Genomic DNA, 27,886 nt, shown 5'->3' with positions numbered 1-27,886 from the left:
TTACTGATATACCAGTATTGGAGGGATATCCAGGATCACAGTATTTTTACTACTGCTATTGCTGGGTGGTTGGATTGTGGATGATTTCGATTTTGTTTTATTCTTTTCTATATAGTAACCTCTTATTCATAGTTTCACCTTCTGTGGTTTTAGTTACCTGTAGTTAACAGCAGTCTGAAAATTTTAAATGGAAAATTCCAGAAACAAACAATAAGTTTAAAATTGCACGCCATTCTGAGTAGTATGATGCAATTGTGGCATTCCGCTCAGTCGTACCCAGGCTGCGAATCATTTCTTTGTCCAGTGTATCTGTGCCGTATATGCTAATGTTGCAGTATCACAGTGTCTGTATTCAAATAACCTTTATTTTACTTAGTAATGGCCGCAAAGGGCAAGAGTACTAATACTGGCAATTTGGATATGGCAAAAAGAAGCTGTAAAATGCTTTCTTTAAGTGAAAAGATGTGTATGTATGTGTGTATAGAGAAAAACATAGTATGTATAGGGTTCGGTGCCATCCACGGTTTCAGGCGTCCACTGGGTGTCTCAAAACATCTCCCTTGCAGATAAGGAGAAACTACTATATTAAAAAAATTTTTCAGCAATAAACATAAATGAATAACAGAAACACATTACATTTATGTTAACAGGAAACAAATTAAACCCAGTGGTTGAGTTTCACTAGGCCAATATGTATTGAGTGTATACTTTGGATGGCACTGTGGCTTGTATAAGATGACAAAAACCTGATCTTTTGCTCTCAAGGAACTTATGGCCTACTGAGACGGGGGTGATATATCCACATATAAATCAAAATGAAAGGAGGGTGTGTTAAATGCTAATAGAATATTGCAGTGTGTGGAAGGCGAACATATATAACCTTCCTTCTAAGAAGTTCAGGGAAAGGTTTCATGAAGAGAGTAACACTGAATCTGGGTCTAGATCAGTGGTTCTCAACCAGTGGTGATTTTGCCCCCATGGTACATTTGGCAATGTCTGGAGACATTTCTGATTGTCACACCTGGGATGGAGCAATTGCTCTTGGCATCTTGTGGGTAGAGCCCAGGGATGCTGCTGAACATCATGCAGTGCTCAGGACAGCCACACACACAAAGAATTATCTGGCCCCAAATGTCTAGTGCCAAGGTTTCTAATCCAGTGCATTAGAATTGTGTATAGGATTTTGGCAGACAGCTTGGAGAAGAGTATTTCAGACAAACAATGATGGCAGAGCATAGTGTCAGAAACATATGAGATATGCACAGAAATTAGTGGAGGGCACAGGAAGCTGATGAGGAGGGCTGTGTCTAGAGGGTGGAAGCTCTTAGTGCAAAGGTAAGTAGTTTGGATGTTTTCCTTTGGACAGTAGGGAGCCATGGAAGTCTTTCGAGTCGTGGAATTTTGTATCATCCTGGCTTTGCTTCATTGCTTGCTTGTCTGTATATGCATAGAGATTAAAACACACCTGTATTTTCCTGTTTTTCAGTTCGTCTATTCTTTGTTTTTCACCCATCCAAAGGAAAGTTGTGTCAGCACTCTGCCTTGCTGACCCATGATTCCCATCTGCTGGTGACAAAGGGATACAGCAAAAAAAAAAAAAAAAAAAAAAAAAAAAAAAAAAAAAAAAAGATCACTCTTTGACCACTCTTCTTCTGCTGCAATTTCCAGGGATATGCCACAGTGAGGGGTGACTGTCCATGTCCCCAGTGGCCTTGTAACGGTTTTGCTTGCTTTGCTTGCCACCACCATGTGGGTGTTTGCTCACATCCTCACACTACCTCAGGACGCAGAGTGTAGGGGTGGGACCACTCATGCTCGGCAGTGTCCACAAAGCACAAGCAGCAGAGCAGAGGCCAGGGCTGGACCTGGGGGAGACTGAAGTCATGGGATGAAAGAATGTCTGAGCCAGGGGAGGGGGTACCCCAGAAGTCAACAGGGGATCTCCCCACCTGTTCACTGCTGGCTTACCAGCAGTAGAACAGTGCCGGACACCTACTCTACCAGGTCAGTGCAATATGCCAGGTCAGTAGGTTGGTAGTTTCTGAATGAAAAAAATGAGACCACTGAGCTCAGGGCAGGGGTGGCGATGGGGTGATGATGGCCCAAGATCACCCCACCAGTTGGGTCAGAGCTGAGCCTGGAACCAGTGCTCCCGACCCCCAGTTGGGAGCCCTTTCCCTGTGCTATGGCCTCCCTTCACTGCTCAGAGGCCCAGAGATGTCACCTTGGGCCCTGGCTGATATGCATCTCCTCTCAGGCCAGGCACCTTTGCCCAGAGCCCTGTGCTCCAGACTCCTCCCATTCTTTGAATTCCACCACTCCCCAAACAACCAGCCATCTAACCAAGGAACCAACTAACCAACCAACCAATTTGCTTTCTCTACCTGCTGCCTTGGTAAAGGAGCTGTAGAACTAGCTACACTAAAGTGTGGGAGACTGCTGGTTGCTTTACTTATACCTCAAGGGTATGTGTCCGTGTGTGCATGCGTGTGTGTGCATGTGTGTGTGTATCTCCAGAGATGCCTCAGTCCAAGCATTTCTCCACAGACCAGTTGGGGTAGCTGTGGGAGGTAAGATCCTATAGGTGCTGAAGTTTTGGCCAAACTATACCATTTATATTAAGGCTATCTTGGGTCAAACACACATAGGCCGTGGGAGTGGGGTGAACTTTCAGTCATTTACTCTCTTTAATTTGAGAAGGACCCAGGCTTGACCTAAGGTGTCATCAGAGACCCCCTCAGGACCTTCTGGAAAAAGGCAGTTCCCTGATGTCACAACCCAGGACCAAGGAGCAGATCAGGGAGTAGGACACTTTTTGCGATTCCGCTGAGCCAGTGGTGCCTCTCACCATGCCTCTGAAAGACTTCCGCATTGGAAATGGCTGTGTTCTCTTCCCTGCCCCCATCCCCAGGGAGAAGCTCCCTTGCAGGCAGTGGCTTTCCTGGTCTCCCAGCCATGGGGCATTCCTGGGTCTCATAGACACAAGCACTCGACTCAGCCCTACCCTAGGATTGGTCTGATAACTCCCACGATGGCTCCTGAGTCACCCTTCCTGGTGGTGGGGACATTACAGTTCATGGTCTTCTGCTGGGAACTTTCAACATAGGGAAATAATTTCACAGATCTGTGCAGCATTTCTGTTTTCAAAGTACTTTTTTTTTTTTTTTTGGTATATCATTCCATTTGACCATCCCACCAGCACCTGTGGGGACACCTCTTTGTGCAGAGGAGATAAAACCAGCAAGTCTCCTGGATACTTGTCCAAAGACCCTTATATGGTGAGTGGTGCAGCACTGACCAGCACTGAGGTCCCTGAACTCCAAGGCCTTGAGGTTGTCCTTAGGTGTTCAGCTTAGGGTTCAAGAGGCCATCTCTCCAGTACATGTCCCCCGTTCACAGATGCTAAGCTGCTTTGTGGACAGGGAAAGTCACTGGGTTTTGTGGGTATAGAAGGAGATCAAATAGGTGGTTTGTAGCACAGTGCCCAGCCTGGAAATAGGTACTGGGTCCACGTGTCATGTGGGTGCGTGGTACACACTCCCTATGGGAGAGCCTAAGGGAGAAGGGGTATTGCACTATGCAGTGGTATTGACAGTTCCTCACTCTTTCATTTCAGCAAAACCCAAGCTGTGTTATAGTCTGCGTGAGCCTTGGTAAGTGGGCTTATGTATTAGACGATCTCATTTTAAATAAACAGTACTCGTGATGACTTAAAAATATTTCCTCAGCAAAGTTGAGGATTCATGGTAATACAGATAATGGGTGATCAAAATAGTTTACTGATTGTGTTTGATCAAAAAAGTGGGGACATCACTGATTTAGCATCGAGGCTTTGAAATCTCATATTCTTATCCAGCCTGCCATGGACTTGCTGTGTGGCCTTAGCCCAACAACATAAGTTCTCTGATCCTTATTTCCAGTCTATGAAATGATGCCTAAATCATGCCTACTTCATAGAGTTTTTGTACATGCAAATGCATGTAAAGTGCCCAAAACGGTGCCCAACATACTGCAAGCATTTAGTAATTGGTACCAGTTATCATGTGATGCTTTTTTCCTAACTGTAAAGCTTTCCTCTTGGTGTTGGTTCCCTAGATAACAAGACGTACTTGAATAGGATGTTCCCTTTCTTATGTCCACCCTGAGATCCTGGCCACAGGGGGCTCACAAATGGAAAGAATTGTTTTCATTCTGAATCAAACAAAATTTCTTATATCCTCATCCTCAAAGTCAGTTCTTTTTGTTATTCTATCTTGAGATTTTCTCTTCTCCTTGGTGACCTAGTTATACATTTTCTTCAGGTCCACAAAAGTAGATGGTGCAGTTGTTAAAGAGTAGTTCTCATTCTGTGGTGGTTGAGAGGGATATCTTTATCTTCTAAACAAAACAAACTGTTATATTCAATTTATTAACTTTCAAGCAGTATTCCACCACACCTTTTGGAACAGTATCGAGTTACCTTTCTAAGCATCAAAAATAAACAGGTATTACTCAAACTGGGGTCCGCCTTCCTCACCCAGGGCCTGTTTGCACCTGGTTGCAGAGGCCCCTGGAGTCGCAGCTTATGTAGCCCGGAGGGCTTCCTTGCATCACGTGCAGGGCAAGATCTCCCTGTGGGGCTGCTGCACGTTGCTCCGTGCTTCCCCAGGCTGGCCAGTTCTGGAGTGAGCTTCAGGAGAATTTCCAGCTAGAAGCTTCTTTAACAGCCGTCAGCTGTGTTTGTGCCCTAACTGTCCCTCAAATCTAACTACCTCATAATTAAGAAACATGCTGCAAATTCTCCTCTCAAAATTTAAGTTTCGCTCACTGAAAGAACCTGGCCGTTTTCCAACTTGCTTTCTTTTCTCTCTCTTTTGTGATCTAATCAGTAGGGCATTATGAGCACGAGCCAAACATCCCTGTTTCAAATAATCTTTGTTCTTCCTTGGCAGGTAGGTGAGTCAGGTCTGGACACTGTTTGCCTTCCTCTAGCTCCATCCTGCTCTTCTGGTGAGATGACAACAGTGATTGTGTTAGCTGCCCTGAGCCTTTCTGCTGGCAAGCTCAGGGCTCTGAAATCGTAATTTCTTACGAGCCACATGATTATTTATAACCAAGCCACCTCAGATTTTTTTCTGGGACAAATCAAAGTATAAAAAAATAGGCATATAAAATGTCAATAGCAGGAACATATTTATAGTGTAACTTCTGCATAGAACATAATATACAGCATTTTCTCTATAACAGAACCATTTAAAAATACATATTTGCATTGCTTGTTAATTTTCACTCATTTTATGATTATATGCTCTATAATGAGATGGGTTTACAATATTTTCTAAAATTGGTAAATTTGATTTTGTTTGAAAATTTCAGTAAATGAAATAAAGAGCATTGTACCATGAAATAGAAAAGACATAACTTGTTTTTGATCAAATTTATTGCAGTGACATTGGTTAATAAAATGATATAGGTTTCAAGTGTACAAAAATTATGTTTAATGGGTATAGAGTTTTAATTTTTAACTTTGCAAGATGAAAATTTTCTAAAGATTACGTATACCCTGTTTCCCTCCACTCTCCCCCCACCCCAACCCTGGCAACCACCCTTCCGCCTCCTATGTCTATGAACATGACTTCTCTAGAGTAGTATCTGGATAAGTAGTAGCCTTATCTAGGGTAGTCCACTCATGTAAGTGGCATCATACAATGTTTGTCTTTTTGTGACTAGCTCATTTCACTTAACATAATGTCCTAAGGTTCATCTATGTTTTAGCAGGTGTTAGGATTTAGTTCCTTTATAAGGCTGAAATACATACGCGCACACACACACACACACACATTTTGTGTATACATTTGTCAATGGACACTTGAGTTGTTTCCATCTTGGCTATTGTGAATAATGCTGCCATGTACATGGGTGTGCAAAGATCTCTTTGAGACAGAACCATTTTTAAATCTCAGCTACATTCCACTCTTAACTTGGCTGATTTTAACCTTCAGGAAATCTGTAACTCAATGTATGAGACCAGCCTAATTTGGCAGTATTCATTTACATGGTATCATAGGACTGCAAGCATGAGGAATGCAGCCTCAGGATAGCTGAGTGAGAGGGTTGGAAGGACCTAGGTTTATACGTGGGCCAGTATGTCTGCCACAGGCCCATATTCCAGCTGCGAGAAAAGCTGGAAAAGTGAGCATCCACCAGTTTCAGCTTCAGATACATATGTGAAAACTTCCCTGCATAAGACTGTGGGGGTCATTGCTATGCAGGGAGCCAGAAGGATGATAAATGCTTATTACACCAGCTTACCACCATCTAAAATTTTCATATTGCATTAGGTCACAGCTCTTCTCCCTGCCTAGAGTGGCTTGGCGCAGTGAGAAGATCACACCATGGCACATGTGTTTGGACCACACAGTGTACGTGCCTGTGTGGTCATCAGAAACCCTGGAGAGGCTCTGTGCTGTGGTCCACGCTGGTTCCTCCCTGTGGACTGTCTTCCTTACCTGTCTGCTGGAATGGGGCTTTGCCTGTCCCTAGGGACCCATGCGAGTCCAGCTCCTTGGGAGCCTACCATTCTTCCTTTCTTGATTTGTTCTTGTGCTGTGTTCAGGGGTGGACCTAAGTTTCATGGGGCCCAAAGCATTTACAATGGAGAGAGGGAGCTTTTCAGAAAAGGTCATATAAAATTTGATGAACGCATCGCTGGGACCCCCTCTGGGGCCCATGCAATTGAGGAACTCTGAAGCTTGAACTCCATTAATTTAACTGTAAATCTACTTCTGCTTGTATTTGTTCATTCTTTTTTCCTCCACTTTAAAAATTTGGGTATAATTTATATACAGTGAAATTTACCCTTTGAGTATTTTGTGAGCTTTGATAAATGCATAATCATATAACCACTATCAGTATAAATATGGAACAGTTCCATCATGTTGAAAATTTCCCCCATGCCCTTTTGTAGTCATCTTCTCTCCCCACCCTCATCCTTTGGAAACTCATCTGTTTTCTATTTCTATAGTTTTGGTTTTTTCAAAAGAATGTCATATAAATGGAGTCATGCAGCATGTGCCCTTTTCAGTCTGGCTTCTCTCACTTAGCATAATGCATTGTAGTTCATCCATGTTGTTGTCTGTCTCACCCACTCTGCACCTTACACTGGAGATGCTGAGATGGGGAAGGCCCAGTCCCCACCCTTAGAGAGCTCCTAGTCTAATGGAGGAGGCACTAGGGCTCATCATCATAGGCTTTTACCACAATACTTAGTACACACAGCTTTGCCCTACTACCTATCTTGTTCTGATACACCTGCACCCCAACTACTTTGTGATAACCCTGAGGATAGAATCTCTGACCTTCTAGAGGTATCACATTGGATTGGGGAGAGTAAGCGGTGAGAAGTCAGGCAGACTGTTGGAATCCAGCTCACCCATTTAGCAGGTTTGTGATCTTATGTTGGACTTATATTTTGGCACATAGCAGGTACTGAATAATATCTGTTTTGAATAAATGAATGTAACCTCCTTAAGTTCTAGGTCCCTCCTGTGTGAAAAGAGGATAATAGTCATTACTTCACCTGATTGATGTGGGGATCAGCGCCTGGTATGGCACCTGGTGAGCATCAGTAAATGTCCTGTTTCCCTCACCTTCCCTAGAGCCCTGAGATACTCTCCCCCAGACAGATACCTATACTTTGTGCAGACCTCCAAGCTGGGTGGGCAGGATGACACCAGCACCTGCCATGTGAGAGCCAGGAGGAGCATGAGCTGAGAACACTAGTCCCCAGGAAACTCCACAGGTGCTTCACAGATGCTATATAAGTGCCACCCTCCACAAGTCCAGCTCAAAGAGCCTATCACACTTATTGCCCTTCCCCCTCTTTAATGGACTGGTCCTTTCCTCTTACCAAATATATTCCTTGTAGGGGACTTTAGAGGAAGTCTATCAGGGGAAAACCATAACCATTTGCCAGGGAATCCTCAGGCTGAGGGTGGGGTCTCTGGCTCACAGACTCTGAGAGGGGGCATGGGCTGAAAGATGGGCAGCCACAGGGCAGTCATGGTAAAGGAATCCTCTCTCCTTCAAAACACACTCAGTAGGACTCAAGATAGTGGTCGTAATTAATCAAGTATTTGTATAATTATCTATTTGTCGACTGTGTTTCTAATCACCGAGGGCACACAGTAGGTGCTCAACAAATATTTAATGATTGAATGAAAAATATTTTGTGGTTAAAAAGTTGACATTGAAGTTACTATTTCTGTAAAAGGGAAGGGAATTAATATTTGTCATTCATCTACAGTATCTCTGGGATTTAAAATTTTTACCACTAGTCTCTTTGTTTAACCTGCATAGTAGCTTTTGAAAGGTGTTTTTGGTCTGTGCACTCAAGTATGCACCCACAGTCCCACAGCTAGTCCAGTGATGGAACTGGATCCAAACTCAGGCTGATGCCAGTGCTCAGCCTCTGGATATCTTAAGAATAGAAATCTCTTTAATTTAGATTTAAAAAACATATTCAGACTGATAGTTGAGTAAGGTTTGAGTGAGTTGGGTTGCAGAGTTTAAAGCTTAACAGCATGAATTGCAAATTTGTAGAATGTTCCATTTTGTGCAAAAGCATAAAAGTTGGGTTGGGAATATTTCCGTAATTCAATTTAAAGTGAGATTTTTGCCACACGGATTACACACAGCTCTAAACAAGCAATAAAACCCCCTCTGTGTGCTAAGAGAGGCAGTATGGGCTGGAGAATTCTTATGGACTTGGGGGCAGGAGGCCTGGGTTTGAACCTTGTTGGATAGTGGAAAAGCCTTTGGCAGATTCTGGAACACTCTGAACCTGTTTCTCATTTGTTGACTGGGGAAGTAACCCAAGTTATCTCAGAGGGCTGTGGTGTAGATCAAGTGAGCAAATAAGCTAATGAGATGTTTGTGAGAACGGGTTACCCTAGGAAGAATTTTGTATATATTAATTGTCTCAACTCTGCAGAGAAGTGTAGAGGCCTGAAACATCTGGGAAAAGAAAGACTGTGAGAGGTCAGTGGAAACACATGCTGAGGGGGAAAGAAGGATGTGGCTTGTTTCTGTTCTGCTGAGATCAGCTTGGGTTGAGAGAGCTTCATTTGTGTAAACAGTTTATGTGCCTAGAAGCCTGTAACTGTACTATTACCCAATATCAGTATATATAATGCAGAGTCAGAGTGGAGTTCTTTTAGGCAAAGAAACAGGCAACATTCTCTGTTCCTCTCTCCCGGTCCTCATCTATTTCATTCATTCATGGACTGTTGCAGGCTCTGAGCTGTGCGCTGTAGTCCAATCAAGAAGGGAATGTCTCATGGGCAGTGGAGTCAGATGGAACTGGGTTTGAGTCTGGCCTTCTCCTGTGACTAATTTTTAAACTCAGTTATTTAATTTCATTAAACCTGCCATTTCCTCATCTACATTACAAGGAAAGTAATAATATATGTCTCAGAGGGTCATATGAAGATTAAAAGTGATCATGTTTATAAAGAAGTTTATACAGTTCCTGGCACACATGAGCACTCAATAAATAGATAATAGCTTATAAATCATCATTATGTAATTGCCAAGGAGCTGAAATGCACAGTGGGCCAGTTCTGCTGTTTCTACATATTTTCTCCATCTAACTTTTTAGAAGATCACAGTGGGTAAGTAGAAGCAGAGGCCCAAGGGTTGGGACCCATGGCAACCAAACAAACCGCAAGTGGTTTGCTGCACCATGGGAACGTTGAGCTGTGTGCCCAGTCTAAGCATCTCTGCACAGCTTAAGCTTCTGGATAACCATTGTGAGTATGTTCCCAGTAGCAGTGTGATAAAGATCAGGTTTGCTCAGGTGTATTTAGCACCATAGCATATCCAAAGATAGTCCTTTCTAGTCTAGAGTATTAACAGGACCTGGAGGTGGTTTTTGTGAATCCTTGTTTTGTCACACATGGACCCTCTGATATTGGGAAGTCTCAGCTTGGAGGCTGATGTCTAAGTCAGCTTTATCCATTTTGGGACACACACGCACACTCACACTCACACTTTTGAATGTGAATTCCTCCAAATGCTTTTTGTTAATGTCAGGTTGAGATATAATTAGTAAAATTCACCCTTTTTAGTGTGATCTTTTTTACTGTGTGTTTGAATTCTGAGTTTTGATAAATGTATACAATTGTGGAACTACCATCACAATCAAGACACAGGACAATTCTATCATTTCCCCAAATTTCTTCACTCTCCTTTATCAGCCCTAGCCCTGGCAACCACTGATCTGTTTTTGTTTGTTTGTTTGTTTGTTTTTGTCTCTATAAATTGTCCTTTTTCAGAGCAACATATAAATGAAATCACATAGCAAGTTGATTCTTGGGTTTGGCTTCAATGACATAGTGTAATGCATATTAGACTCCACATGCTTTAACTGCAGCAAGAATAGTGGTTCTAAGATCAACATGGAAAATTAATAGCATTCCTGCATACCATTAATTAACCAATATATAATCTAATCATAAAATTTACTATACCACCAAAAACCTGAAGTACCTGGGAATAAGTAAAATAAAACATGTCCAAGATCTTCATGGAGAAATTTATAACATCATGAAAAGACATTAAAGAACACATGAATAAATGGAAGAGACCATGTTCATAAAGAGAAAATTTAATATAAACATGGTTATTCTTCCAAAGTAAATCTATAAATGCAGTTCAATTAGAATCAAAATCCAAATAAGGTTTTTCTTGGAACTTAATAAGCTATCATGAAATTTATATAGAAAAACAATGAGTTAAGAATAGGCAAGACAATTTTAAGAATATCAGAATTGAGGGCTTCTGGTCAGGTTGGGGGAGTAGGTAAATACTGTACTTATCTCCTCTCACAACCACATTAAAATTATAACTAAACTATAAAGTAGCCATCATTGGGATTCACCTGAAGTCTAGCTGAAGAGAAGTCCTACAACTGGAGACACAAAAAGAGAGGCCACCTTGAGACTACTAAGAGAGGTGGAGACATGAAATGAGCTGGTGCCACAGCCACATGTGACAGTTGAAAATTGGGTGAAATATCTCGTCTGTGGAGGGGTCCCAGTCCCATACCAGGCTCACTAGCTTAGGGTTCCAGTGCTGGGAAAAGAAATCCCCACAACTGGCTGTGAAAACCAGTGTAGACTGTGGCTATGAAATGGAGGGCTGAGGAGGTTGCAGATATTTAAGGGGCCAAGCCAGCCTCAGTTTGTGGCTTGGTGTCCTGAGGCATTTCCAAGCCCAACATGGGGAACAACCATCTGTGGATTGCTTGGTGGTTCATGCCAGGTGGCCCGGGGCAGAGTACAAGCTGCAGCTGAATTTGGCCTGCATAAGGGCCCCTCCCAAGAGGCTGTGGCTTGCACACCCAGTGGCCACCTTTGGTCTGAGCTAGACCACCCAGGGTCACATCTAAGAATAGCACATCCAAAGGACAGAAGGGGCAGGCACCAGAGTCCTACTAAAGTGAATCCTGCTCCATAGGGTCAGCCCCTGAACAGCAGCTCCACTGGTCACTGTCAGTCACACAACAAGTCAGCTTGAGGGTCAGTCCCTCCCATTGATGAGCAATCAGTAACCAAGGCTCAACTACAACAGAAGGGTACCACAACCCACACAAGGGACACACCTGGAACACCCAGCTCAGGTGACCATGGAAGACTGTGCCACTGGGACCCACAGCACACCTACTACATAAGACCATTCCACTAAGACTGGGAGACATAGCAGCCCTACCTAAGATATAGAAACAAACACAAGTAGGCAGCCAAATTGGAAAACAAACATGCCCCAAATGAAAACACAAAAAGCTCCAAAAAGAACTAAACAAAATGGAGATGAGCAATCTTCCAGATGGAGAGTTCAAAACACTTGTTCTAAGGATGCTCAATGAACTTAGGAAGAGTAGATGAACTCAGTGAAACTTTAACAAAGAAATAGAAAACATAAAAGTGGAGGTAAAAACCATAAAAAAGAACCAGTCAGAAATGAAGAATCATTGAAATGAAGAATATCTTAGAAGGAATTAACAGTAGATTAGATGAAGTGGAGGATCAAATCAGCAATGCAGAAGATAAGGTAGCAGAAAACACCCAATCAGAACAGCAACAAGAAAAAATCCAAAAAAATGAGGATAGTTTAAGGGGCCTCTGGGACAACATCAAGCATACAAACTTTCACATAATAGGGATACCAGAAGAAGAAAAGAGAGAGCAAGGACTCGAAAACTTATTTGAAGAAATGATGACAGAAAACTTTCCTAACCTGCTGAAGGAAATAGACATACAAGCCCAGGAAGCACAGAGAGTTCCAAACAAAATAAACCCAAAGAGGCCCACACCAAGACACATAATAATTAACATGCCAAAGGTTAAAGACAATCTTAAAAGCAGCAAGAGAAAAGCAGTTACTTACTTACAAGGGAGCTACCATAAGACTGTCAGCTGATTTCTCAACAGAAACTTTGCAGGTCAGAAGGAATTGATCATCACCAAGCCAGTATTACAAGAAATGTTAAAGGGACTTCTTTAAGAAGAAGAAAAAAAGATAAAAAAGATAAATAATAAAATGGCAATAACAACATATCTAGCAACTTTATGTAAATGGATTAAATGATCCAATCAAAAGATAGGGTGGCTGAGTGAATTAGAAAACAAGACCCTTGCATATGGTGCCTATAAAAGGCTCACTTCAGGTCAAAACACACACACAGACTGAAAGGGATGAAAAAAGATGTTTTATGAAACCTGAAACAAAAAAGCGCTGAGGTATCAATACTTATCCCAGACAAAATAGACTTTAAAATAATAACTATAACAAGAGACAAAGATAAACACCACTTCTGGGTCTTTATCCAAAGACCCCCAAAACACTACTTGAACGGACATGTGAATTCACACAACACACACACACACACACACACACACACACACACAACAACAACAACTCGTTTAGACCTAGAGGGTATTGTACTAAGTGGAATAAGTCAAACAGAGAAAGACAAATGCCATATGTGGAATCTGGAGAACATGATAAACAACAGAAACAAGCTCATAGCTACAGAGAGCATTTAGATGGTTGTCTGATTGTGGGGTGGCAGGGTGGGTGAAGGTTAGAGGGGATTAAGAGGTACACATTGGTAGTTACAAATAAGGGGATGTAGAGTATAGAATGGGGAATATAGTCAGTAGTACTGTAATAACTATGATGTCAGATGGGTACTGGATTTATTGGGGTGATCACCTCATAAGTTATGTAAATGTCTAATCCCTAATATAATATTGTATGTCAACTGTAATTGAATAAAAATTTTTTAAATTTAGTATTTATTATAAAGCTATGGAAATTAAGACACTGTGGTATAGGTTCACGGCTAGATAATAGACCAATGGAACAAAATAGAGAGCTGAAATGAAATCTATACGTGTTGGAAAATTTGATACGTGACAGATAGAATTGCGAATTAATGGGACAGCATTCTGTAAATATTACTGGGACAACTGAGATCTATATGGAAGAGAATAAAATTGTATACCTAACTCACAGCATACATAAAGATAAATTTTGGGTTAATTAAAACCTAATTATGAAAAAGCAGATGTTAAAAACTATCACAAGAAAATATATGTGACCACGATTTCCTCAACAAGATATAAAAATACAAGCTATAAAAGACTGATATATTTGTCTACATAAAATTTAAGACTACTGTACAACAGAAGGTGCTGTAGAGAGTTTTATTAAAAGAGTTTTTTATGGGGGAAAGATGTTTGTCCAAGGAAGGATTAATGCCCAGAATTCAGAAAGAATTGCTAAAATCTGTAAGAAAAAGAAAACCTTAATGGGGGTGGGAGGGCAGGGGTAATAAATAGGTCAGGTAAGTAGCCCAAATAGCTAATATGTATAAAAAGTTGCTCGACTTCATTTGTAATTTAAGCAATACGACAAACATGCAATACCATTTTATACCCATAAGACTGATAAAAATGTAAAATTCTGACTATATCAGTTTAGCAAGAGTGGGAGCCTCGGAACTGCTTTACACTGCAGGAAGGAATGGAAACTGGCACAACCTCTGGTGAGTGGTTTCGCATTATGTGGTCAAAAGTGCTGTGCCCTGTGATCCAGCAGTTTCACATAGATGTATAATACCCTAGATAAAGTCTCGTGTGTACACAAGGAGATATGTATAAGAATGTACACTATAGCCCTGTTTGTAATAGCGAAAAATAGGAAAGGAGCTAAATATGCATCAATAGGATGGATGAATTGTGATATATTAACATAGTGAAATAATATACAGTTGTTAAAAATAATCTAGAAACAACTATCAACATGGATCAAATTTCAAAAACAAGGTTGAATTTAAAAAAAAATTTCAGTGAAATCCATGTAGTGTGATTCCATTTATATAATATTTAAACAGATATAAACAATTTTTGTTTATGCATGGCTTATGTAGGTTAACAAAAACATGGTGAGAATGATCAATACAAAATTCAATTATTTGGGGGGAAGCGAATGGAAAGTATCAGGAAGCATATAAAGGAGATTTCAAATACATCCATCATGTTTTAAAGTTTTTCCGTATAAAAAATGATAGCATATTTATTGGAATGTCAGGAGCTCAAGAACCAAGAAGTGTCCTTCTGTTAGAGAAGACAGCAAAATGGTCTTGGAGAGTGATTCTCACAGAGAGTAACAAAAATTGATTCATAAGCTTTTAGAAATATCCTTCAGAGTACCATAAATAGAAATTATATATTTTTAAATTTTATTAAGAAAACTCACAAAATATAATTATAAATTTTAATACCTTTTAATGTTCAGAGAAAAAACTATGCCTCCATGAAAGGGAAGACCTTTTGCAAATTCATTTTCTTGGTTATGACACATCATTTCTTAAAAATTATGAAGTAGAACATATACATACAGAAAAGTACATAGAACCTATGTGTACAGTTTAATATACATTTGTAAAGCCAAATTCTGGGTAGCTACCATCCAGGTCAAGAAATTCAGCAGTGCAGAAGCCCACATGCAGTGTACATTTTCTTAAATTCAACTTGTTTTGTCGCAGTATGAAAAATTTATTTTTCTTACATTAAAAATTTCAGAAAAAAATATTGCTAGCTCCGATTTGGAAATTTTCAGCATTATTTTGATTTGGCAAGTGTTTTCCAACACTAGGATGTCCTAGAAGACTGTGAAAAATACGGTCCGTTTCAGGGGTTAGAGAGATTTTGGCCACAGTTAACAACCATGGTGCCACAGTGTGTAGCCAAGCACCAGGAGAGCGATTGCCCCTCTGCAGACTGGAGAGTGGTGAGAAGATCTCCTTGGTGGCTGTAACTGGTGTCACAGTTATAGTTAATTCATGTGAGTAGTACTTTTCTTGGCCAGAGTTTCAGGAAGTCAGTAAGTTGTTTTATAGCTGTGTTTTCCCTGACACTGGCCAATGGGGTAGGTGTGTGGTTTTTGCCATTTTGGACCATTCCCTCCTATCTGAGTGAGCATTTGCTATTTTTCCTGGGACATTATTAAGTTTTTAAACTCTTGGGGCAGATTTCCCTTGATGTTCAGGTGAATAGTCTGTGGCCTGAGGACTGGGAAGCAGCATACTGGAGCAGGGCTTTTCACCCTTGGCACTGTTGGCATTTTGGACTAGACCATTCTTTGTTGTGCATCGTAGGGTATTTAGCAGGATCCCTGGCCTCTACCCACTAGTTTCCAGTAGTACTCTCTCAATTGTGACAGCCAGAGAGTTTCTAGACACTTAGTTTTGCCCCTGGTTGGGAACCACTGCCTTAGAGGATAGCATTCACGTGAGACCGAGGGCCCCTTCTAGTACTGCAGGTGTGGAGGAGGTTTGGAAGGCCACCCAGATGAAGGTCACTAACTTGGAGGAGAGGAGGAATGAAGGGAAAAGATAGGAGAAATGCAGCAGGTAAATAAATGGAGCCAGTAAATTAGGGGTGGGAGCTTTGGGGTCACAGTAAATGACAGTGGAGACAGGACGGTGGGTGCAGAGCTCTCAGGCTTCAAGGTGCAGTGCGAGGCTCCTTTCCCAGACAACCAGGAGGAGTGTGTTAGCACAGAGCCTGGGCTCTTCTCTAGAAGGTGGCACTCAAGCCTTCCACCTTCTCTCTGCTGCAGCTAATGATGAACACTTCAGTAGCTGTAGATCCTCCTAAGTTTTTTATTGCTTTTCTCCTTATCTTGTAGAGAGAGTTTTGTGAATCTATCAAGTGGGTTAAGTTCCTTGGAGATAGATTGCAATTCTTTGTTCTTTATTCACTCAACATTTTTCAAGGACCCACCTGGGCAGGGGCTGTGCTAAGCAATAGGGACTCCACTAATTACCCAGGATTGCATGGCTTAGATGACAAGACTGACTCAGCCAGCACAGGCAGCCTAGGAGAAGAAAGACAGACCCTGTTGTCAGGCTGCCGGGTCCACATCCCAGCTCTGCTCTTGGAAGTTGTGTTTCCTTGGGCCTCAGTGTCCCAGTCTGTAAAATGGAGTAGTAAGAATTTCTATCCCATATGAGTGTTAAGAGGATTAAGCAAGAGAATGTATACAACTTATAGAGCAGTGCCTGGCATTAATGAGCTCTCAATGATATTATTATCATTATTTTAATGTTTTATTACTACAAAAGGGCTGTAATAGACTTAAAGAATATTGAGAAATTTTTGAGGGATAAGTGATCAAAGACATAAGTAACTTTTTTTGAGATAGATCTTAAAGGATTGGTGGGGGCAAAGTTGTGGGGTTGTGGGAAGATCGTGCACTAAGATTCAGATAGGAAAAAGAGCAGGCAGATAGTCACACTATGAGTGAGCATGGCTTATTGGGGTCAGCTGTTGGCTGTGGGATCTGGAGGCTGAGGAAGGGTCAGGATGTGAGGCTGGGAAGGAAGGCCGTGGGGCCCATGTAGAAGGACTTCATGAGGAGACATGGTCTACTTGGACATAAGTCCCAAACTCTATTGGCTTGGACCCGCTTCATTTGTTATTTGTTTTCTCCCGAATGGATTTAGAAGAACTTGCCATTTTAATCCCTTTCTCCCTTGCCTGCGCAGTGAAATGCTAAGTGTACTCCTTTACCGGCCAGAGTTATTGAGCTTTTAGGGACCGAGAAGCATATTTGTCTTACTGTCCCTGTGCTGTCGAATGAGGGTCAGGCAGGAGGACACGGGCAGCCATTTCACGTTAGGAACCCAGTGGACAGAACATACGCTTCCCCATCTGGGTGCCACTGAGGCTTCCCTCCCAGGTCTCTGACCACTTAGAGAGGTTACTGCTCATGGGAGTTCACAGAAAATCAAGTGAACAGTGAGTCACTGTGTACTTTCCACCTGTCTCTCTTCTGCTGTCACATGCTGCCTCAGGACAGGGGCTGAAAACTCTCCTGGCAGATGTCGCTAATAACTTGGGCATCTGGACCAGAGGAGCCAGTGGTGTTGTGTGTGAGGCTTTGCTGAATTAGCCATTGCCATCTGGCATCCTTCTTGCTGCTGAGACCTTAGTCCCAAGGTCACTGATGTGCTGTGGATGGCTCTGACCTTTGCTTCATCACTCTCTACAATGTTACACAGTGAACACTGCTCCGTGTACTTATTGAGCACTTGCCAGGCCCAGGCGGTGCAGTTATGAAGGAGACAGACACCATCCTTAGCTTTGTGGAATATACGATGTGGGAGGGATAGACAACTGAATAAACCACTGTAAGTGGTGGTGGTGTGGATAAGGGCTAAGAAACGAGGATGTTTTAGCAGGAAGGCAGGGAGAGGAACCTGATCTTCAGAGGGTGATGCGGTTGGGAAAGGCCTCATGGAGGAAGGCAGACTCTGGTATCTGAGGGTGCTTGGGAGGCGGGCAGGGTGAAGTGGTTGGGAAGACCTCCCTCACCAAGCTGGCTCGTGACCGAACCCTGTGGGCTTTACCAGGCTGTGACCCCCTTTACCTGGTTGATACCTTCAGCACTGTTGCCTTCTCTCTTTTTAAAATTTCTTCTCTTCCACCACAAGTTCTATGGTTTTCCATTCCTTTGCGATAAACTTTTGTCCCCTTTGCCGGCTTATCTTGCTCCTCACACATAATCTCAGCCTTCCCAGAGGATGGCCTTGCTCTCCAAGCCAGTGGGCAGTGTTAGCAAAAAGCCAGGCTCGGAGGAGGCTGCCCTGCATGGGTCCCCAGTCTTCAGATGCTTTGCTCCTTAATGGTTGTGGAACCTTAGACAAGCAAATGACCAAAAGCTCTGTGCATTGGTGTCCTGCCTATGAAAGAGGTTCCCACAACTAAGGCGGTCTGAGGACTGAGGCGATGCCTGTGATGCACTTACTGCAAGACCTGTATGAGCTGAGGATACGAAACTTTCAGCATCAGAAACTGACTCAATTTCATTAGCTTTGTTTTTCCCTGGAAACCTGATGAATGTAGCATGTCAGGGCGTTACCTGGCCACAGCACTGTGGAAAGCTGACCACTGCTTGGTAAATTGTGTCTAGATCGTGAGTTCTCTTGTATGACCTCTAAATACCTAATGAGAGAGCCAGGTCTTTGGGCTTCCAGAGTGTAGAGTCTCCTCGTAGGGACCCTGGAAGTTCTGTCTATGGATTGTCACAAGATACATTGGCTCCTGTTGGGCCGGAGGCCAGCACAGCTCCTGTACCCAGTCAGCTTGTACCTGAAGTGACACCTAGAGGTGGCCACATTTGTTAGGTGAAAGGATTAGACCCTTCTAGCTCAAACCTTCTGTCAGTTCATACATTTTAAAATATCCATTGACAGCCTACTATGTGGTAAGTGCTGGGAATATATTGTTGAGTAAAACAGATCCATTCTGTGCCCTGAAGGCACTTAAAATTCAGTGGGGAGATCTTGTCAATCAAAGTATCAGCCAACCGATAGTAAAAGAGCACTCTGATAATGTGTACATAGGACTATGCGAGTGCAGTGGGGAGGCTGACCAGTCGGGAGGTCGGGGAAGCCTTCCTTGAACAAGTCATTATGGAGCTGGGAGCTGATGGTCAAACAGGCATTAACCAGACAAAGAAGGGGGAGGGAAGATTGCAGAAGGAGACAACTGCACACGGAAAGGCTTGGCAGGGGGATGGAGCAAGTGGAGAGAATGAGGTCAGGTAGATCTATGTCGTGCAGGTCCTCAGAGGCAGGGCTGGCTGAAAGTCAAATTATTTAGTGGCCTGGTGCAGCCAGCCCTAGACATGGATCAGTGAGAGTTGATGGCCAAACAGTTACGCTGGTGTTATTTTTGCTGCTTCATCTTAAGAGCAGTGAGAAGCAGGTTAATGCAGGGTGGAGATGTGTGTGGCAGAAGGAGGAGGTGGCTTGAATGGATTTACAATTGAAAAGCTGATCTGGCTACAGGATGCTGAAATCTAATATTAGAGGAGTAAAATCTGAAGGAGCTTTTAGTGAAAAGGTTTTAATGGTGAAGGAAGCCCAGTGTGCGGGTGGGCTTTATAGGGCATCAGAAGGGATCAGTGGTCTTGGCTGCTCAGCTTAGCTTCCCACCTCCACCCCCATTGGCTTCCATGACCCCAGATCCCCCTTCCAGGTTGCCAAACTATAGACTGGAGGAAGGTGGATGTGGAGCCATTAACAGGAGTTTCCTAAGCACATCCTAGCCAGGCGCTTAAAACCTTCAGGGCTTTTAGAAAAGTAAATCAAGCCCCACAGCAGCATTTTCTGTAGCTTAAAGAACTGTTCCTGGCATTGCAGACAGACATTTCCCATCAAAGAGGATGAATGAAAATCACATTTCTCTTTTTTTCTCTCTTCCCTCCAGGCTTATATTTGGCACCCTTTACCCTGCATATTATTCATACAAGGCTGTGAAATCGAAAGACATTAAAGAATATGTAAGTAGCACTTTTTGGGTGGGGGAAACTGGGTGTGAACTGGTGGGAGAAAGTGGGTGCTCTCTTTGGTGTGGGCACTGGCAGCGGGGCAAAGGAGTCCCTTCATTACTCTTTTTCTCATGAGACTTGCCTGGTGTGGCCCAGGAATCTTCTCCCCTGGCTAGACCTCCTCTCTAGAACTAATGTAGAAGTGACGAAAGCAGGGAAGTACTGGCGAGAGGAAATGGCCCATGGAATCGAAGCCCCTCACCCCCCCCCCCCCCCCACTGTGTATACCACTGTTTTACCTTGGACAAGAGACTTCACCCATCTGAGCCTCAGTTTCTTTGTCTGGAAAACACTGTGTGGGCCATAAAGCGCCATTATTGGGAGACAGTGTGGCATCAGCGGCAGGAGCACGGATCCTATGGCCAGTAGACCGGCTTCAGCTCCTGGCTCAGTGACTCTGGTGCCCATTCCAGTTCTGCAATTTAAATATCCCATGATTTAAGCCCTATTGCTTGATAATTTTTTAGAGGGCAGGAGCAGTTCATCATTCTGTGACTCCCCACAGCATGTAGTGGAAAGCTGAACATGTGGGAAGGAGAGCCACAGTACTTATTGGCTAGGGGGGTATTTTACTGTTGGGTGATTTGGGAGCCACAGTTATAGCCCTAGATGTGCTGGGGACCTCTAGGGAGGACTGTTAGACCACCCCTGAATGACAGATCTGTGGGAAGGGATTGTGAGGGAAGGAGAGAAACCCAGGTCAGTGTAGAAAGGATGTGGATTTTGTCATCAAGAGCCTGAAGTCAAGTCCTGGTTCTAACATTAGACTGATGCAATGCTGCGCAGGAAGCTTAATTTCCAAGAGCCTCAGCTTCTTCACCTGAGCAGTGGGTAGATAACAGTCCCGGGCCCTGGTGTGGGAGACAAAGGGTCCTTGCTGTCCTTTTTTTTTTTTTCCTGAAGGTGTCACTTGACAAGTTTGGTGCAGGTAAAGAAATAATTCACAGTGGCTTTAGAAAGTCATTATATTCTTTCTCAGGTTCCCCAAGATGATTTTATGATGAAACCAGCCACCTCCAGATTAACTGCGACCAGAACTCACTCCCCACTCTTGGTTTCCCAGGACTGCTTGCCCTGGCTTGCATTTGCTACCTAAGCAGGGATCCAGACAGGGGCAGGTTCCTCAGAGTGTGAACTATAAATAGCTGTTAAGTTGCAAATACAAAACCTCATGATTCTCAGTTGACTTGGCATAGGGGTTAAGTAGTAGGCAGCCTCTACCAGGTCTCCCTTCCCCTGACTCCTCCCAGTCTAGGGCGCAGGGAGGTTGTGCCAGGTAAGGAGACAAAACTGGGGCCACCACAGTTCAAGGTTCTGATCCTTTCTTTTGCAGGGGCAGAAATTCAGTTCTGTCGGCTCATCTGGGAGAGAGCAAACCCTGGCAAATTGTTTTGCTCTGACTAAACTCATAGGAGACTGGTTTATGACTAGAATGATAATTCATTAATTTAGGGTGAAAAATATAACTGACAAACAGAACAGCTGTTTGTGTTGGCTGTGAACACATGCTTTTCCCAGTAGGGAAAGCTTGAGAGTCAAGATGAGAAGGTTTCTTGGTAAAAAATGAAATTGGAAGAAAGGAGCTGAATAGTATTAGGGGAGACTCGCACACTCATAATATTCGCGTGCTCTCTTCTTTGCCGCCTTTGACCATAGACCTATTTGTCCAAGAGAGCAACCTGGCAATTTCCTTCTACTCCCGCCTCTCCCTCACCACCCAACCCCATATACACACCTGGTTGGTGACTACATCCCTTCATCTCTGTCCCCCTTAATAATCTTTCAAACCGAGTCTCTCCTTTTCTGCTGCCACTCTCTTAAATGAGGTTCTCATCATTTCTTCCCTGGAACGTTGCAGTAACCTCTGGTATTAGTTTCTTATTGTCGCTGTAACAAATTACCATGAACTCATGGCTTAGAACAGCACAAGATCCTAGAGGAGAATTCATTTCTTTGCCTTTTTTCAGTTTTTGGAGGCCACCTGCATTCCTTGCCTCTTTTTCCATCTTCAGAGTCAACAACATTGCACCCCTGGCCATCCTTTCTTAATCACATCTTCCTGTGACCACAGCCAGGAAAGGGTTTCCACTTTTAAGTGTTCGTGTGATTACATTAGCCCACCTGGATAATCCAGTTCCATTTGCCATACAAGGAAACATATTCATAGGTTCTGAAAACAAGGATGAGGACATTGGGTCAGGGGCGGGTGGGGGGTGCTCTTTTTCTGCCTACCACACTTCCTGATTGGTTCCCCTTCCTCCTTGCCCTGACTCACACTCTTGTTTACATACCTCATAGAAGCCTTTTTAAAACTGTAAGTCTATTCATTTCACTCCCCTGGGACCCTTTAATGGCTGCTTGTCACCTGCAAGAGCGATTCAAACACCATTATACAGTGTTAAACACCCTTCAGCTTGCTCCTTCTTCCTTTCTAGCCTCTTATCTACAAGCATTGAGAGCTCTCAGTCTCAATACCCAAAGTTTTGTCTGTGGACTAGAATTACCAACATCACCTGGGAACCTGTTAGAAATGAAGAATCTCAAGCCCTACCCAGACCTCTTGAATAAAAATTGGATTTTTCACAAGAATTTAAGAAACACTGTTCTCAACATTTGTAGCTTCTTATGTCATTCCAAACTTACTGCACTAGTGAAGGTTTTTGTACAAAAACTTAAACAGAAAAGGAATTTATGGGTACTTGTAGAACTACCTAGAAGGCTGGAGAGAGATACTTAGAAATTGGTTTCTCATTTGCATTGGGTGACAGCCAAGCTTATGCCACAGGAAGGGCCTAGTTGGGAAGCTGCTGCCAATGTCACCACCATGGACACTGGCTGTCTGTGCCTTTGGAACATGCCCTGAAAATCCAAAATGCTACATAGAGGTGTTTGACTTTTCCAAGCCTAGACAACAGGCCTTGCCTCCCACAAAGACACTCATGCTGGGAGACAACCCCCAAATTAGAAGGCTTGCGATTTGGTAATAAAAAATATACAGGAGGGAGGGGGGAAAATGACGTAGATGATAGAGGCTCTGTTCATCCCTCTGGCAACCAAATCAAAGTTGTGACGGAAACAAGGAGCAGCAGCAAGGAAAAACTGCCTGGATCTAGATGAACAAGCCATACAACTAGGGAGAAATACAAGAAATCACCCTGCAATGGCAGAAAGTAGGATGGGGGAGAGGACACAGGGTGGCCTGGTCTTCCGCGGCTGAGACAGAGGCCACGCAGCGGCAGAAGCCTCATAAAGGGGCTGCCTCCACAAGGGGATTTTTGCAGTGACAGACCTGCTCACTCTGAGCACCAGTTCCCATTTGGCTGTGCACAGGGGCACCAGGGACTTACAGGGAGACATTGTCGGAGTGAGACTTGCTCTGTACAGAAGTGCCGGCAGTATCCATTATTCCCTCGTGAGCCTTCCCCACTAACAGTGCGATGGACACAGCGCTACCATAGCTGTGATGTCATCAAACTGGATAACAGAGGTCACTCTGCCCAGAGGATTCCCTAAAACCCCGCCTCCCCCAACTCGCAGCCCCACCCAAGCCATAACCAGGTATATCCTCAGCAAGTCAGGTGCTCCTTGCTGAGCAGTGCCTAGACTCACACTGGAGGCAGCTGGCCTCGGTTTCCGGTGTGACCTTTTGAGGCAACTATAAGCACAGCATCTGTCAATCGCTCGTTGAATCTTAACAGGTGACCCCAGAGGGGTAGAGTCTTGGGCTAAGTTTGGCCTGCAGCTGAACTCCTCTCAGGACCGTGCCACTGGAAACCTACTTCACAAATCCACACTAATAAGACCTGGAGATTTAGGAGCTTTGCTTAATACATAGAAACAGACATGGAAAGGCAGCCAAAATTGGAAGACAAAGCAGCAGAAACCATATGAGAGAACAGAACAGAGACCCAGATAGAATGGAGTCAAGTAATCTAACAGATACAGAGTTCAAAACACTGGTTATAAAGATGCTCAATGAACTTTTGGAAAGTGTAGATAAATTTAGCGAGACTTTCAACAAAGAGATTAAAAAACACAAAAATGGAAATGGAAATTATAAAAGGAACCCAGTCTGAAATGAAGAACACATTATCTGAGATGAGAAATATATTAAATGGAATAAACAAAGGAATAAACAAAGTGAATAAAGAATAGGATCAAACGCCCTATCTAGAGGACAGGAAAGCTAGGGACGCTCAATCAGAATGGCAAGAGATAAGATGCCAAGACTATAAAAATAATTTAAGGAGCATATGGGGCACTATTAAGGGTCCAAATATCCATCTGATCAGTGTAACTGAAGAAAATCAAGATACTGAACAGCCTTTTGAAGAAATAATAATGGAAAACTTTCCTAACCTGGTGAAGGAAATGGACATAAAACCCCAGGAAGCTCAGAGAATTCCAAAAATCAGGGATCCAAAGAGGCCTACACCAAGACACTTCACAATTAAAAAGCCAAAGTTTAAATGCAAAGAAAGAATATTAAAAAGCAGCAAGAGAAAAGCAGATAGTTACCTAAAGGGAACGCCCATAAAACTGGCAGCCAATTTCTCAAAAGAAACTGTGCATGACAGAAGAGCTTGGCACAAAATTTCTGACGTGGTGAAGACCCAGGATCTGCAACCAAGGATACTTTACCAGAAAAGCTATCATTTAGAGTCGAAGGACAGATAAAGAGCTTTCCAGACAAAAATAAAAGAATTTATCACCACCAAGCCAGTATTACAGGAAATGTTGGAGGGACTTCTTTAAGAAGAAAAAATACAAAAGATTCTCTTCAGATTAAAAGATACTCACAGACTAAAAGGAAGAGGATGGAAAAAAATATTGGTTTGATGGACCTAGAAGATATTTAAGTCAGAGAAAGATAAACATTATATAATTTGACTTGTAAGCAGAATCTAAGGAATAAAAAGAACAAATTAATCAAAAACCGCCTCAAATACAGTGGACAATTTGGGGACGGACAGAGAAGAAAGGGGTTTGGGGGACTGGGAGAGTGAGCTGAAAGGTTAAAGAAGTACAAATTAGTAGCAGATGGATGGTCATGGGGATGAAGAGCACGGCATAGAGAATGCAGTTAGCATTAATACGTTGGCCAGTGGAGGGTCAGGGAAGGAGGGAGCAATTGAGGGTATCATTTTAAGAACTATGTAGATGTCTAACCAATGAACACCATACTTGAAACTAATTAAAGTAAATAAATTTAAAAATATATATACATATATTCTCTATATATTATGCATTATTATATTTAATAAAATTAAAATATAATATATACCATAATCATGTACTTACATATTTTATATATAGTATATATATTTATTACAGTTACTTCTTTGGCTGCCCAACATCAACATCCACTCTTTTACCCCAATTTTGGCTTTAAATTGAACCATCCAACAAGAATTCTGTATAACTTATTTACTTGCCAAATCCAAATTTCTTCAGCTGAGTCTAGCTCCAGGTTTAGTATCTCTCTTCCTCTGGCTCTGACAGGATCTAAGCTTAATATTCAGCACTCTAAAAATATTAACTTATCAAGCGAGCCATCACTGCCACACGCCGTAGACTATATTAGAGGAAAGAAGGAGAATAAATAAAACCAAAATTAATTAAAATATTTAAATTTATATGTAACAAAGAAATGAAAAATAACAGTGATAGACGCTACAGTCCTTAGTCATGCACATGGGCATGAGTCCATAATTGGTATTTATGTCTTTTTTAAAAAGATAATTTTTAGATAAAATCATTGACACATGTCAAAAATTTTATTTAACTCATTAATTAATGAGGGAATTAGTAAGATGCTAAACAGCAGTTCAAAGGAGACTAAAAAGAGCAGAAACAACAAGCAATCCAGAGTGATGAAATGAATTTCTTAATAGATGTTCAGCTGATTTCTTGGGTGGGTGGGGAGATCAGTTATACCTTCACTGGATAAAATTAATTTACAGTGCAATCAATTTTCTGTAACTTACACAGTTGTAAAATAGTTCAAAATAATGGAGTTTCTTATCTAATGATGTGGCCTAAGTCTTCCTTCCTGAGAAATCTGAGACCTTAGTAATCCTGTCTCTGTAGGGTTGTAGCAGTGGCCCCTTGACTTTGACCTCTGAATGAAACAATAGTATGCGATCCCCCAGAGGACCATTAACTTCCACCCACCCTACTTCCTGCCACATTATACAGCAGCAACCTTGGTTCCCCTTGATGAGCAAAATATCACTCCATCCAAGCTCATAAGTCCCTTTATTATCTATTTCCTAGTGGTCCTGAAATGACCAAGTGACAGTCTAGTCTCTGCTTTCACTTCATGGGAACCATCTGTCTCCATGGTAGAAAGAAACATCCATTTCCCCAAGTACTAAAATTATTAAAAAGCAGAACTTGGAAGTTTGGGGTTGAGAAGCAGAAATGCTGTGAGTCAGTTAGACCAGTGATTCTCAAACTTTAACATACATATGAATGAACTGAGGACTTCATTAAAATACAGGTTCCGATCCATTAGGTCTGAGGTGGGGCCTGGGATTCTGTATCTCTAACAAGTTAGCTCCTAGATGATTCCAATGGTGCTGGTCAAGCAGAGGCCACAAATATCTGCATTCTGTGGGTTCATTCACATCACTCTAAAATGAGATCATTCCTCAACACTGGTCTATGCTTCTAGGTACCTCATTGGTAAGCCAAGTCCTTACCTGACATTTTTAAATGCACTTGGGATTTGTTTTAATCAGGTGTGATAAGGTTTGTAAACAGAGAAATGTCTGTCATGAAGGAAGTTTTTACTCGCAGCTCCCTAGAAGTAGAAGGCACAGCACTCCACTCAGGGCCACACGGAGAAGCACCAGAATTGGTTAGGAGTCAGGGAGAGTGAGGGAAATAGGTGGGCAACAACCTCTATTGTGGTTTCTACAGAGAAGTCAAGGTAAGGCACTGTAGTCAGGTTTAGGGTTGGCTAGTTTGAATAATTTCAGCAGGCTCTAAGGTGTAACTGCTGCCTCTAGTTATCTGGTATCTGGCCCTGGGGTCTTTTTGGGCTGGGGAATATTGGCTCAACCTGTGAGAGCTCCACAAAGGAACTCTTTTGAAGTATAGGCGCTGCATTGTTCAATTTGCATGTGAAAGGTACACTCTGGAATAAGTCTTTTGCTATTTCTAAGAATTGGCTATTTTTGGGAGGGGGCAGTCTCTCCCCAGTCAGCAAGGCCTCACATGCCAGAGGATCAAGAATACAAAAAATAAGAAAATATAGTTAATACACCTGATGGGATAAATGCATTTTCTCAGGACATTTCTCCTTCCAGGCTAAGTGCACTTGTCAAAGTTCTGCCTACAGGGGAATTTCACTCCCTCATTCTCTCAGAGCTACGCCTGACTATACAGCCGTCCGCCGCAAGCTCCTGCCAGCAGATGGTACAGAGTCATCTGTACACCAGACTCAAATTGTTGCTTTCTCAGTCATTTGGCATAGGGAATTTCCTGTGAGGCTTAAGCAGGACCCAGATGCAAAAGGGAGTGTGAAAGGCTTGAGAAATAGTGTGACTGGATCCAAAGATGAGATGAGGCTAAATAGATGGGTAAGCAGGCTACCTCCGTAGCCCCTGGGGTGGCCTTTTGCAGGCTGCTAGGTGCCCTGGGAGAGTGGTGTTGTGGGCCCCGGTGTCTCAACCCATCTCTGTGGCTCATGGAAAGTCTCCAGGCTCTGCTTTCTACCCTCTTGTTATGACCCAGGATCACAGCTTCTCTCTGATTTCCTCACTCCTGGTCATTACCTCTCAAATTGGCCATAGCTCCCTCTCTCTATTCCGGATGCTTGCCCACCCAGGCTCGTCATCATCTTGCAGAGAGTTTTGGATAGAATTCCTTGAACCTGACAAGTTCTATTTCAGACCTTGGAAAATATAACCATAATTTGGTTTCTCTGTAGTATGAT

At 42.7% G+C, this 27,886-nt stretch overlaps 1 protein-coding gene across 3 annotated transcripts in view; it reads left to right on the top strand.

Moving 5' to 3' along the window:
* The window catches only part of REEP1 (receptor accessory protein 1), a 110,178-nt gene that overhangs the window by 25,738 nt on the left and 56,554 nt on the right, over window positions 1-27,886 (top strand). The window contains exons 1-2 of one of the 3 annotated variants that reach the window (XM_036223961.1): window positions 3,177-3,278; window positions 19,824-19,896. Coding sequence is in view for 1 of the 3 variants with exons in the window: in XM_016136495.2 (XP_015991981.1) it covers window positions 19,824-19,896 (73 nt within the window). In the remaining 2 variants the exon portion in view is untranslated. Of the gene's footprint in view, window positions 1-3,176; window positions 3,279-7,359; window positions 7,597-19,823; window positions 19,897-27,886 lie in introns of those variants that run through there. The other 2 variants (XM_036223960.1, XM_016136495.2) reach the window with 2 other exon arrangements.

The sequence above is a fragment of the Rousettus aegyptiacus genome, unplaced genomic scaffold, assembly GCF_014176215.1.
Source record: "Rousettus aegyptiacus isolate mRouAeg1 unplaced genomic scaffold, mRouAeg1.p scaffold_m13_p_7, whole genome shotgun sequence".
Taxonomy (NCBI): Eukaryota; Metazoa; Chordata; class Mammalia; order Chiroptera; family Pteropodidae; genus Rousettus; species Rousettus aegyptiacus.
This window is presented reverse-complemented; position numbering and strand designations above follow the sequence as displayed.